Source organism: Euprymna scolopes, chromosome 1, assembly GCF_053919585.1.
Source record: "Euprymna scolopes isolate OS-2025 chromosome 1, ASM5391958v1, whole genome shotgun sequence".
Classification (NCBI taxonomy): Eukaryota; Metazoa; Mollusca; class Cephalopoda; order Sepiida; family Sepiolidae; genus Euprymna; species Euprymna scolopes.
The window spans coordinates 110,466,063-110,480,140 of NC_136482.1; the positions used below are offsets into that span (position 1 = coordinate 110,466,063).

Consider the following 14,078-nt stretch of genomic DNA (forward strand, 5'->3'; position numbering starts at 1 on the left):
TCCCGTTCTTTTCCTCCTCTGCGGTATGGGTTCGAGCCTGCCTTCCTACTACCACTTTTTTTTTTTTGCTCATACACCTCCAAACACCCGGGCAATGCCGGGCTGAAATGCTAGTGTGTGTGTGTATATATATATGTACTACCTGCCTCATGGTCAGGTCACCGGCGACTAAACTGGTTCCCCCACCAGACTTGTTTGGTGAGGAGGGTGGCTAGTCTCCCTGAAGGATTAAAAACAAGACTTTTCAAAGGGCGAATGAACCCTTTTTTGGGGTCAACAGCCAACTAGCACCATGTATGTTTGTGTGTATGTATGCATGTGCTGGGGTGGAGAGGGCTCCCATAAGCCGTGGTGAAGGCAACCTTTCTAGGAGAAGCAAACCTCTGATTTAAAAAACCATAAAGCGGGAGACCAGTACCCACATTAAGTTGGTCTGCAGTTTAACTTGTTGCTGGCTATCTTGCTCTTGCTTGATCTCAACATTTTGAACTGAGAGAGAGACTTAGCTGTCGTACAAAGCTAGGACTCTGTAACATCTGTGTATAGATACTCCCTCAGGCATTTGCCTATAAAAATGGTCCTGCGGTGATGGAAGTCATTTTGGGCTCATGGCCTTTAAGTGTCTGAGGGAGTGGCACTCGTCTGACAAGACGTTGCAATCATATATACATATATTGGTTTTATTACTAGTAGAAGTAATATTATTTTAGTAGTACTTACACACAATATTAATAGTAATAATACCAGTTTTTTCATAACTTCTTTTATTACAATATTCTTATTACTATTACTATAGATGTATTATATTTACCAGCTTGATATATATTCAGCATACCAATGATGCTTCATGGTAAATTCAGTATATTTTTTGATTTTTCCTATGACTACATGTTCTCTTGTTTTTTGTTTATTATTATTATTAGTAGTAGTAGTAGTAGTAATAAGTTTAGTATTATTTATACAGAGTAGCACTGTAGCAGTAATCCTTTTTTTTTTTTTTTTTCATATAATTAGTAGTAATATTAAAAGTATAATATGGACCATACTAAGATCCAATAGCAAACCTACCATTCTGATGAGTAGTTTCGGAGTCTATTACTAACCAAAAGAAACAAGCAATCACACAGATAGCTAAACAGAGAGGAAATGCCTAATTGTGATATGCATTCAGTTAAATAGTCAAATACGAATTATATATAACATTAAATCAACAAAAATAAAACTTACTGTCTGAGTCTGTCGACTTTCCCGTATTTGCTGCATATAGTTTGGCTTCGTCAACTTCTTGCTTCAGAAGCTCATTTTCCTGAAAATAAGTGAAACAAAACAAAAAACATTAAACCGCACAACAAATTAAAACAATTTTATTTGTAAAATTATTTTAAAGAAATTCTCAAACTCCTTGTTTAGATTGAAACTTTCTGACATGCCATGTCTTTTTATATGAAGTAAATAGATTATACATTTTTCTTTTGTAAATTATATTTAAATTCAATAAATTTTTGTAAATAAATTTTTTTGTAGATTATTTTGTGTAAATTACTTTTTTGTAGATTTTGTGTAAATTACATTTTTGTAGATTATTTTGTGTAAATTACATTTTTGTAGATTATTTTGTGTAAATTACATTTTTGTAGATTATTTTGTGTAAATTACATTTTTGTAGATTATTTTGTGTAAATTACATTTTTGTAAATTATATTTTTTATAAATTATCTCGCGTAAATTATATTTTTTATAAATTATCTCGTGTAAATTATATTTTTATAAATTATCTCGCGTAAATTATATTTTTATAAATTATCTCGTGTAAATTATATTTTCATAAATTATCTCGCGTAAATTATATTTTTATAAATTATCTCGCGTAAATTATATTTTTATAATTTATTTAGCGTAAATTATATTTTTATAATTTATTTGGTGTAAATTATATTTTTATAATTTATTTGGTGTAAATTATATTTTTATAATTTATTTGGTGTAAATTATGTTTTTATAATTTATTTGGTGTAAATTATATTTTTATAATTTATTTGGTGTAAATTATATTTTTATAATTTATTTGGTGCAAATTATATTTTTATAATTTATTTGGTGCAAATTATACTTTTATAATTTATTTGGTGCAAATTATACTTTTATAATTTATTTGGTGCAAATTATACTTTTATAATTTATTTGGTGCAAATTATACTTTTATAATTTATTTGGTGCAAATTATACTTTTATAATTTATTTGGTGCAAATTATACTTTTATAATTTATTTGGTGCAAATTATACTTTTATAATTTATTTGGTGCAAATTATACTTTTATAATTTATTTGGTGGTTAGCTAAGCATACCAAGCAACTACAGAGGAATAACACTCACTCCAATTGCAGCAAAAATCTACAATACCATGCTTCTCAACCGTATCCAACCAAAGATCGAAGAAGTGCTCAAGAAAAAACAAAACTGATTTAGAAAGAATCGCTCTACTACTAGTCAAATACTTACTGTTAGGAGACTGATTGAAGGAGTCAAAGCAAAAAACATTGACGCAGTCATGATCTTTGTAGATTTCTCCAAAGCATTCGACTCTGTACATAGAGGAAAAATGGCCAGCATATTAAAAGCATATGGCATTCCAAATGAAGTCATTAATGCTATCATGATGCTATATGATATTTTTCGACATCCGCACTGGGGTTCTACAAAGAGATACTCTTGCCCCTTTTCTTTTTATTGTCTGTCTTGACTTTGTACTTCGCACCTCTGTTGATATACACAACATGCTAGGCTTCACCCTAAATGAATCCAGAAACAGACGTCATCAATCAGCACACATAACTGATGCAGATTACGCAGACGATATTGCTTTGTTCGCGAACAACACTGCTGATGCACAAACACTGTTAAGTAAGTTAGAAAAGTCTGCAAATGACATTGGTCTCCACATAAATGCGAATAAGAGAAAGTTTATGACTTTCAATGCGAAGGGAGAGATCAGGGCTTTGGTTGGATCAACACTGAAAGAAGTCGCTGAGTTTACGTATCTGGGCAGCAACATAGTTTCCACAGAGAGAGATATCGGAATTCGCATCTCAAAAGCATGGACCGCATTGGATGGGCTACATTCAGTGTGGACTTCGAGATTGGCTGACAAACTGAAAAGGCAGTTCTTCAGGGCAGTGGTAGAGTCTGTCCTTGTTTACGGTGCTACAACCTGGACACTCACCAAAAGATTGGAAAGAAAACTAGATGGCACATACACCCGTATGCTAAGAACAATATTAAATATATCTTGGCAAAATCATCCCACGAAGCAGCAACTTTATGGCAATCTACCTGCCATATCTAATACCATCAGAGAAAGACGCCTACGATTTGCCGGTCATTGTCTGAGGAGCAAGCATGAATTGGTGAATGATGTATTACTATAGACTCCATGACACGGACGCGCAAGCAGAGGACGACCTAGATCCACGTACATCCAACAAATAGCACACGATGCCAACTGTGAACCTGAAGATCTGAGGCAACTGATGGAAGACAGGAAACTCTGGAGAGGAAGAGTCACATTGGTCCGGGCAAGGAGCCTGTCATGATGATGATTATGATGATGAATTTATTTGGTGTAAATTATACTTTTATAAATGATTTTGTGTAAATTATACTTTTATAAATGATTTTGTGTAAATTATACTTTTATAAATGATTTTGTGTAAATTATACTTTTATAAATGATTTTGTGTAAATTATACTTTTATAAACGATTTTGTGTAAATTATACTTTTATAAACGATTTTGTGTAAATTATACTTTTATAAACGATTTTGTGTAAATTATACTTTTATAAACGATTTTGTGTAAATTATACTTTTATAAACGATTTTGTGTAAATTATACTTTTATAAACGATTTTGTGTAAATTATACTTTTATAAACGATTTTGTGTAAATTATACTTTTATAAACGATTTTGTGTAAATTATACTTTTATAAACGATTTTGTGTAAATTATACTTTTATAAATGATTTTGTGTAAATTATACTTTTATAAATGATTTTGTGTAAATTATACTTTTATAAATGATTTTGTGTAAATTATACTTTTATAAATGATTTTGTGTAAATTATACTTTTATAAATGATTTTGTGTAAATTATACTTTTATAAATGATTTTGTGTAAATTATACTTTTATAAATGATTCTGTGTAAATTATATTGTTTATAAATGATTCTGTGTAAATTATATTGTTTATAAATGATTTTGTGTAAATTATATTTTTTATAAATGATTTTGTGTAAATTATTTTTAATTTTATATTATAATGTGCACAAAATAGATTATATATTCAAAAATACATTTTTTGTCTTTTCAAAATACAGGAGTGTCCTAGTTTTACAACAGCTGCTTATTATTACTAACCAATTATTAACATATGCATGTGTATGACGAATCTGATCTTTATTTTTAACATTTGTATGTATGTATATATATATATATATATATATATATATATATATATATATATATATATATATATATATATATATATATATATATATATAAGCACATTTGTTATTTTCCGTTTCTTTTTTAAATGATAGAGCAACAGAACTATATATACATGATATGGATTATTGTAAATTAAAAATTATGTCAAAATAAATGAAATTCACAAACATCATTTATAATTTCTGATAGAAAAGATTTTCTTTTTAATTTCGTTTCTATAATAAAATTCTAGACAATCTAAAAAAATATGACAGGGATCTAATGTTCAACAACTAAAAAAAAAAAAAAAAAAACGTGAAAGAAAAATTATATTTATTTATTTGCACACTCTTATCCTTATCTTCATAATTGTTGTTTCACAACGCTTCGGTTATTTCTCTGGCCTTTGTCAGGTGGTGAGACAACAACATCTATGGAAGGCAGTAATTACTGATGCTACAGTTAAGAAACTGAGCATTCCTACTAACTAATGCGGTTAACCACCTGATGAAGGCCAGAAGAATGGTAGAAACGTTGTGAAACAACAACTTTGAAGATGAAGATAACAGTCTGCAAAATAAATATACAAATTATTCGTCTCAAAGGATTCCAATAATAAAAGAAAAGAAAAATTAAACTAAATAAATCAAGAATAGATTAAACCCAGTACTGAAACAATTAAGCATTCTAAATTAACAGTGATAAAATATCTCTTGCTAACAATCGTGAAGATTGAAAGCACCATACCTCAAATCTTGAACACCTTCTCTACCAAATAATCCCTTCCCCACCAATACTTGGTACATCGCTTGAAGTCATAAAATTAATAATAAAAAACGAAATAAAGAAAACTTATTTTTAATCAAATTTGCCTGGATATATATATATATATATATATATATATATATATATAGTCCTGGTCAAAATTATAAGACCACTTAAGAAAGTAAGCGTTTATGTATGTTATCAAATTTTTTAATCAAACAAATGGTTGAAACCATTGCCAAAAGAGAAAATATGATGGAAAAAAATGAAATCTGCTTTATTCGAAACCTTAACCCTGATCTAATAATCATTTTTTAAAAAACAAACATTTTCACCTGGTCAAAATGATAAGACCACTTTAATAAAATCAGCTAGTTTTGAAAAAATGAATACGAAAAGCTTTCTATGTTACTGTTGTAGAGACGCCTACTGATTAACATAGGCGGGTAAGTGAGATATATAAAGGTATCAATCACCAAAACCGGGAGAGTCCGGCAATGACCGTCAAATAGGCAAAACGCTTATGCTGCCTCCAGTAAGACATGCAACACGCCACCTGCCAGAATATCTCCAACTGAAGTATATCTGAAGACATGTAAATATGTATATAACTTTTCTTCCTAATATATTATTATATACCTTTACTTTAGTGTTCTTGTTAATTAATTGTGCAGACACAAGTTACTAAAAGCAACTTGTTAGTGGATAGAAAACATCTTACTAAATTATAAATGGCAAAAGGGAAACCATTGTCAGAGTTTGAGAGAGGAAGGATCTTTGAGCTTAATAGGAGTGGACTCTCCCATAGATCCATTGCAAACGAAGTGAATCGTAGCAAAACGGTCATCAAATTTTTTTAAGAAATCCAGATCAATATGGGCACAAAAAGAGTCCAGGTCGACCAAAAAAAAAAAAAAAAATAACCCCATCACTGGATCGCCGTATCAGAAAAAGTTTGAAAAAAAAAAACTCCAGTATGAGCTCAAGTCGATTGAAAAGCCAAACAGCAGCAGAATGTAGTCCTAAAACCATTAGAAGGCATCTGAAAATGAAGGGTTTCAATCATTTAAAGCGACTGCAAAAACCACGTCTTCTTGAACAGCACAAAACTAACCGACTTAAATATGCTGCCAAATACCAGACTTGGGATGAAGAGAAGTGGGAAAATGTAATTTTCTCCAATGAGAAAAAGTTTAATCTAGATGGTCCAGATGGATTTCAACACTATTGGCATGATAAAAATTTGCCCCAAAAGACTTTTTCAACTCGGCATAGTGGAGGAGGATCTTTAATGATCTGGGTGCTTTCTCGTCAGCTGGGACCCTAAAGTTGCAAGTAGTGAAAGGCCGGCAAACATCATTGAAGTACATTTCAATGCTTGAAAATGCTTCTATCAGGACAGAAGGTCCACATCTGTGTGGAAGAAATTAGATTTTCCAGCAAGACAACGCTGCGATACACACTTCTCGACAAGCACAAGAATACTTTTCTTCAAATAATATAGAATTGTTAGATCATCCAGCATGTTCTCCGGACCTCAATCCCATTGAAAATCTTTGGGGATGGATGGCAAGAAAAGTGTTCAAGGATGGAACCCAATATGATTTAATAAAGGAACTTCCCGATTCAGTTTTCAGTACATGGGATAAAATTCCTTCGCAACTGATAAAAAAAACTTAGCTGCAAGCATGCAGAAGAGAATTTTTGAAGTAATTCGTAATAATGGAGGCTATACTAAATACTGACACCCTTTTTAGTAATTTATAATTGCCTTTTGTTAGATAAATTATCAGTGGTCTTATCATTTTGACCAGGTGAAAATGTTTGTTTTTTAAAAAATAATTATTAGATCAGAGTTAAGGTTTCGAATGAAGCAGATTTCATTTTTTTCCATCATATTTTCCCTTTTGGCAATGGTTTCAACCATTTGTTTGATTAAAAATTCGATAATATGCGTAAACGCTTACTTTCATAAGTGGTCTTATGATTTTGACCAGGACTATATATATATATATATATATATATATATATATATATATATATATATATATATATAATGAGCTTCCCCGCTTCTGTATTCCTAATGACAGTGGTACTATTCTAACACTAATATGTGGCCCTCATATATAAGTTAGATAAATTTCTTGTATGTACAGGATTTACTCTTAAACTAATTATCTAATCATCATGAATTTTGGAATACAGCTAGACATAAAGGGTTCAAATGTGAGCTATATTTAGTTTATTTTGATTTTACGCAGTCCTTCATGAAAATTTGGATATTTGCAATTTTTGTGAAAGTTTAACAATGTGTATTAGATGTTAATAAATATTCCTCAAATTTCATTTTTTTTTTTTTTATTAAGTATTTTTAAAAATTTTTCTGGTGCATACATAATATGAACACAAACTTCCATTTAAAAGTTAAAAAATATCAAATTGGCATTGAATTTGATCCATTGTCAACAGACACTAATGATGTGAGTTTTCCTGAATATCAATTTCTTCTTAAGTCCACTTTAATTTTAGATATTTTCTAGAATCAAAATAATGTAATGGACTTTTAGTATCATTAAATATCTGTGTTAATAGATATATGTATGCTATACTTATTTTTACCTACAGATACTAATGTTTCATATTTACACAATCTTCAATGGAGGAAATAATTGCTGATGATTGAAGAATTCAAACACAGGTGCAAAGTAATATTTAATTCGGCAATTTGGTATTCAACACCTAGACCACCATGAATCAACATAAGAGAATTGAAATTCTATATTATATTAAATTGGCAGACATATACTATAAGCATAGTCATATAATGTTAAGTAAATGAGTGTATTAATTTACCTACACAGGGTTCTATGGACATATTTGTCTGTAGTTGACCATTAACAACTAAATATTTTTGTTTACTAGCCAAATAAAAAAGTTACTAGCCAAACCCACTTGATTTTTGGAATATGACATCTTTTTCCATGGTGAGTATGTACATCATAAAAGATTTTTCTGTATTTTTAATTAAGTGTAATTCTAAATATGAAGTGAATTTTATGTATAGACTTGAAGGTATGAACATTCAAATTTCTACAGATATGTTTTTTTTTAAAACAGCCTACATTAAAGAAAAATAGAGTATATTGTTCTATTCAACTTTTATTGTTTAAATAATTAGACTTTGCTTGTTTTATTTTTTAAAAAAAGTAAAGATTGAAAAAGTATTTTTCATTCAGTAATAAACTTTAGAAGATTGGTAAAACAAAAAAACACAACTGCATATCTAGTCGCCACTTAAAAAAGAAACAAAAAAAAAAAACACTCACAAATGCAACTGTTTTACTCACAACGTAAAGCCCTGCTACAGACATTTTAAGAATATTTGTGAAGTTTATTTCTCAAATTAAGGATGCATGTGCTCTGCAACCAATAAATACATTACTTAAAAATTTTCTTAGAAAATGCAAAATTCAAACAATCTTTATGAAAAATAATGTCTTTAAATGTTGCCCATTTTCAACTTCACAAATTTGTACTCTTTCCAAAACATTTATGACAGGTTGCAGAATCTCTGGATTGTGATTTAACGCCCTTATTTTTTTCCTTATACTTTCCTTCAATTCTTGCAGGGTTTGATGTTTCGAGGTCTGCCAGCTTGCGGAACAGACATTATTTTTCATAAATAAAAACGGTTTAAATTTTGCATTTTTTATTTTAAAGAATTTCCCAATGTCTTAGTCAGATTGTGTTTAAATTACAGAAAGATATAAAAAAAATAAAGAAGCTATAGTTAAGTTCAAAACCTTTCAGTGACTTTTTGGACACCCTGTAGAATATATCAAGCAATCACATAACATATTTTTCACTGTAGCATCATATGCAGATTACATGCATACACCTATGAAAACAACAATAAATCCTGTTAGTGAAAATCTAAGAGATACACGCATCATAACAATTGTTTTATTTATCGTTTTTTTAAGGAATTGGACACATGGTCAAGTGTTGGATTAATGAAAATATTTCTGTGAAACAAACTGAATTTGAACATAACACGCCAAGGTTCTCAGTCTGTTTTGTTAACTACTTAGCCACCATCACACATCAACATCGATATATTGAGTAAAAGGAACTATAAAAAACAACAACAAAAGCAAACAAAAAAACACAAACATACCTTTAAAGTATTATCAACTGCTAATTGCAACTCTGCTAACATCTTTTTAAGTTGGTCTCTTTCTTCCTGAAGGAGTTGAACTTTTTGCTGAGCCTGAAAATGCAATATTTTATCAGCATTGCATTACTCTGTCATAAGCAATTACTTTAAATTACTAAACACTTGAAATATATTGTATTATCTGAACTACTCTTCTCATCTTAGATGTTATTCTCACAATGTTTTGGCATATGTAACCTCTGACCTTCTGTGAATGCATTGTTTTTTTAGTATGCAGATCTTTGCACCAAACTTGTATAAATTCAAGTTTATACAGCTAAAGAAAAATCAAAGGTTACATAGGTTGAAATATTGTAAAAATAACAACCAAAATGAGAAAAGTTATTAAAAATAACAACCAAAATGAGAAAAGTTATTAAAAATAACAACCAAAATGAGAAAAGTTATTAAAAATAACAACCAAAATGAGAAAAGTTATTAAAAATAACAACCAAAATGAGAAAAGTTATTAAAAATAACAACCAAAATGAGAAAAGTTATTAAAAATAACAACCAAAATGAGAAAAGTTATTCAAATAAGGTAAATAATTGTTGTGATCCGATAGGGGTTTGGAAGAAAGACGAAACTTGATATTCAGTGAAGACTAAATATACTGAGCAGAAAAGTAAATACAACAAATGAAGACTGTGTTTTTTGTCAGTTCAATTGCCACGAGTATAAGACTTGTGCATAACCTGTGTGCTAACACCAAGAGACACATTCCCCTGTTTTTTTATAGTAAGTGAAAGAGTTTATTATCTGTAGGGCAGACACACAACAACAATTATCAATTCTCATTTTAAAGATTCCAAACCTCAAAATATAATTCTTAATTTTTTTTGTGAATATTAAATTTTGAATATTTTTGAAATGTGTTTGAATTAATTATCAGATTTTTTTCTTTTGCAACAAGGAAATAATATTTCAAATTGAATATCTCAAAGAAAACAATTCATAGATGGATATTATTAAAAAGAAAGAAATTTAATACCTCTAACTTGACCTGTTCAAGCTCTTCCCGTAATAGCTGTATTTCTTTTGTGAGCCGTTCAATAAGTACATCTCTGTGAAAATAAAAAACAACAAATGTAATGTACATTAATTTCTTATTGATCTCTCATCATCATCATCATATCTGACTTCATGTCCATTTTATATCCTGACATGCATCGAACGTTTTTTTAAAAATTGACCAGCCTTTTCCTTAGCCTTCCACTTTGAACTGAACTTGCTACCTCAACTGTTCTGCATCTACTGTCAAGAACTCTCATCCAGTCTTTCAATGCGGCCATGCCATCAAAGTCTCCTGTTTTGTACACATCTCTTTATACTGTCGAGATTAACTAGGGCTGTGACAAGTGAATATTCTTATCATTGTTTTGAATCTCGAGTATATATCTGACACAGTTAGACACAGTTAATCAATCGAGAACCACATCGCTCTATCTAAAAACATACAAGATATTAACCGAGATATATATATATATATATATATATATACACATACACACTCAAGAGTCAAAAAAATGAAAAGAATATTCTCTTGTTATAGCCCTATAAATAACACATATGTTTAACCCTCACTGGCCAGGTTTCACTTCCATACATCATCACATTGCGTACACATGTCTGATAGACATCTTCATTGGTCGACAGTGGTAACACTCTGCTGGTTAGTAATGATATAAGTTCACTGAATTTATTCCACCCGCTCTTAAATCTTGCAATCATAATATAACTTCCTTCACCCTGTGTTCCAAATAGTATCACCAAGGTAAAAAAACTTCTCAACAACCTCAATAGTTTTGCCATCCAAGTTCTCGTTCATCTCCATGCCTTACACTTCTTGCATATAAACTGATTATCCTCTCTACAACTTATTAGCAATAATTCCACTGCACTTCTTGTGTACACAATGCTTGCAAGTACCACAAAAGAATAGTTGAATTGAACCTGACTTCCTTTTCCAAAAACTGAGGAACTTTCCTCTTTCTGGGAACTTTTCAATTGTTTTACAAATGCTAAATCATCAGTATACAGTATCTCTTCTCGACAACTATACAAAAGTCTTGAGACAATGCTTTTAAGCCACAAATGAAAAGAAAAAGATTCTGCAAAACTCTGACATAGTTCTACTTGAACATTAAAGCAGTCACTAGATGTACTGCTAATTCTGAGTAATTTGTAATACTACTTTGAGCATATCTGTATATTGCTCGAACAACTTTAACCAATCACTTGTTTGACCTAGTTTAAGCAAAGCCCACCAGACAATCTCTTGATCCTGTGCTTCAATGGTATAAGGCAACAAAACCTTTGAAACAACCTCAATAGCTTTTTCTATCCAAATATACTTTTCTCCACATTCACGTTTTGCATACTGTAAAAAGTCACTGCAAAATGAGAACGTTTTAAGTATTAAGTACTTGGAAGTATTTTTTTTAATTATTTATTTTTTCATGCACAAAGTTATCTCTTCATATAATACAAGTTACCACTCATAAGTTTTTCAAATTCAATGTGCATGAAATGAACAAACATATCAGTCTTTTCTTTTAATCTAGCATATAAAATTACCTCATCAGATGTTTAAAGTCAGACTCAAATAGCATTTAAGCTGATGAATGAAATTTTGATTCTGACTAACCAATTTTTATTTGTTAGTGTTATAGGCAATATAATAATGTATCTTGCTACAATTTATTCAAAAGAAAATTTCTTAATCCAGACCATGACTGATAATGTGAAGCAGTGTAAGCAAATTACATAAACCTATAAAAGCAATAACTCAACCAACATTTATAAATGCTGTTAGTGTTAGCTAGTTAACAGTCATGATATGAAGTATATATAATATGCCTGGGTGTAAAATATGCTTCTTACATATATTTCAATTTGTCCAGATTTCGTATAATTATAGAGTCGTGATTTCAAAAATAAAACAAAGTATTTGGGTGCTATCAGCTAGAATTGAAACCGAAACTGTAGTATTCAAAGCTGTGGACATTACCACTGTAACAGTGACACCTGTATAAACTGATTAAAAATTAAATACTTCAATAAACTAAGATGAATGTATAAAACGTATATCGATTTTTTAAATTTTGACCCATTTTTGACGGCTTAAAAACTATTTTAACGAGCGAAAGACCCATAAAAAAAAAATAGTCCATAAAAAATCCAATCTGCAACTTTTAATTTTGGAGGAGATAGAGTTTGAAAATATGGAGACCAACAGATATATAGCCATTTATATATTAGATGTAACATAAAAAACACATCTAAAAATAAAAACCAGCAATGAAGATTTAATACATTTTAAACTGAAAAATATAATAGGTGTTGTCTACCTTATGCGTAAACAAAAACAAAAAATAAATAAAATGAATTCAATGCATCTTGGCCAATGTCAGATAGACACACGTAGTAAAGATTTAAAATGACTAAAAAAATTTCTAAAATATTTTTTCTTGATTCTTGGAAATTCCATAGTTATTCTGAGACCTTTAAACTGACAATTAGAAGACAATTTGGTGCTTATACAGTATGGGTCAGAGGTAAAAATCACATTCCAAGTAAAAACTCTTTGATATAGTCATTTATCATGAAAAAGTAAATAACCTCATCAAAACTTTTTGAGTAGAATTTTAATCAAAAATAAGTTTTTTTAAATTTTTTTTATTTAGTCAATCCACCATTTATTATTATTTGGTTAAATGACAAATTGACTTATATCTCCAACCCCACTTTGCTATTATCAATAATGGATCAGCAAAATACGATAAAAAATTTTATTTTTTAACTAGCAGGGGATACCCAGCTTTACCCGGTCGTAAAATACACTTAAATATATTTTAATTCAGATTTTGTATTTATTATTACAAAGCCAATTCCCTATTGAATATTATATTGTACCTAATATATAGTACTGATTTAAAAAGATTAAAAAAGAAAAATAACTTGAGTGTCATCAGCTAGAATAAAGATCAAAACATTTAGTGTTCCAGCCACGTTCCCTACTATTTGAGCTATCAACAAATAGATAAGAAAGATTTAAAATTAAACCACTTCAAGCAATGAATGAATTTGCACATGTGCAAAAGTAATAGAAATATGTTCAACAAGTTGAAATATTTTGGATTTCAACTCGCTGACATACTTTTGTATGCATTATTTATCCATGCAAACAAAGATTTTACTCGTTGTAAGCCATCTTTGGAGCATGATTACTATTTCCTGTTAATTTCAGTGTTGTGTGACCAGTAGTTTAAGAGTTTATCGGTTAAATATTTACACACAGATACACACACATGTACACATCTACTGTTTTATTTATATAGATTAAAATTCTTCTACTCATTTTTTTTCCAATCTTTGGTGCAGATACCTATTTTTTCTCCCGATACATAAGTTTATAAAAAGAGTTTTCCTGTTAATTTATTTGAAACTGCGATTTTCACTTGCGCCTTATACTGTATAAGTGTCAACCAGTTTTAGCAAGAGTTAAATATTCTAGTCTATTTGTGTTTGTAAACTAAAGAAAAACTGATTGTTTCTTCCCTGTTGTGCTTCAGGTGTAGCAAAGAATCAAATAAAATGAAAGTTAGAATC

General features: G+C 29.7%; 1 protein-coding gene across 14 annotated transcripts in view; it reads right to left on the reverse strand.

Annotated features, from left to right (window-relative positions):
- The window catches only part of LOC145263756 (huntingtin-interacting protein 1-like), a 282,859-nt gene that overhangs the window by 91,469 nt on the left and 177,312 nt on the right, over window positions 1-14,078 (reverse strand). For all 14 annotated transcript variants that reach the window (XM_080120998.1, XM_080121027.1, XM_080121031.1 and 11 more), the window contains 3 exons: window positions 10,459-10,531; window positions 9,428-9,520; window positions 1,228-1,306 (listed from right to left, as the gene is read on the reverse strand). In XM_080120998.1, the coding sequence (XP_079977124.1) occupies window positions 1,228-1,306; window positions 9,428-9,520; window positions 10,459-10,531 (245 nt within the window). The remainder of the gene's footprint in view (window positions 1-1,227; window positions 1,307-9,427; window positions 9,521-10,458; window positions 10,532-14,078) is intronic.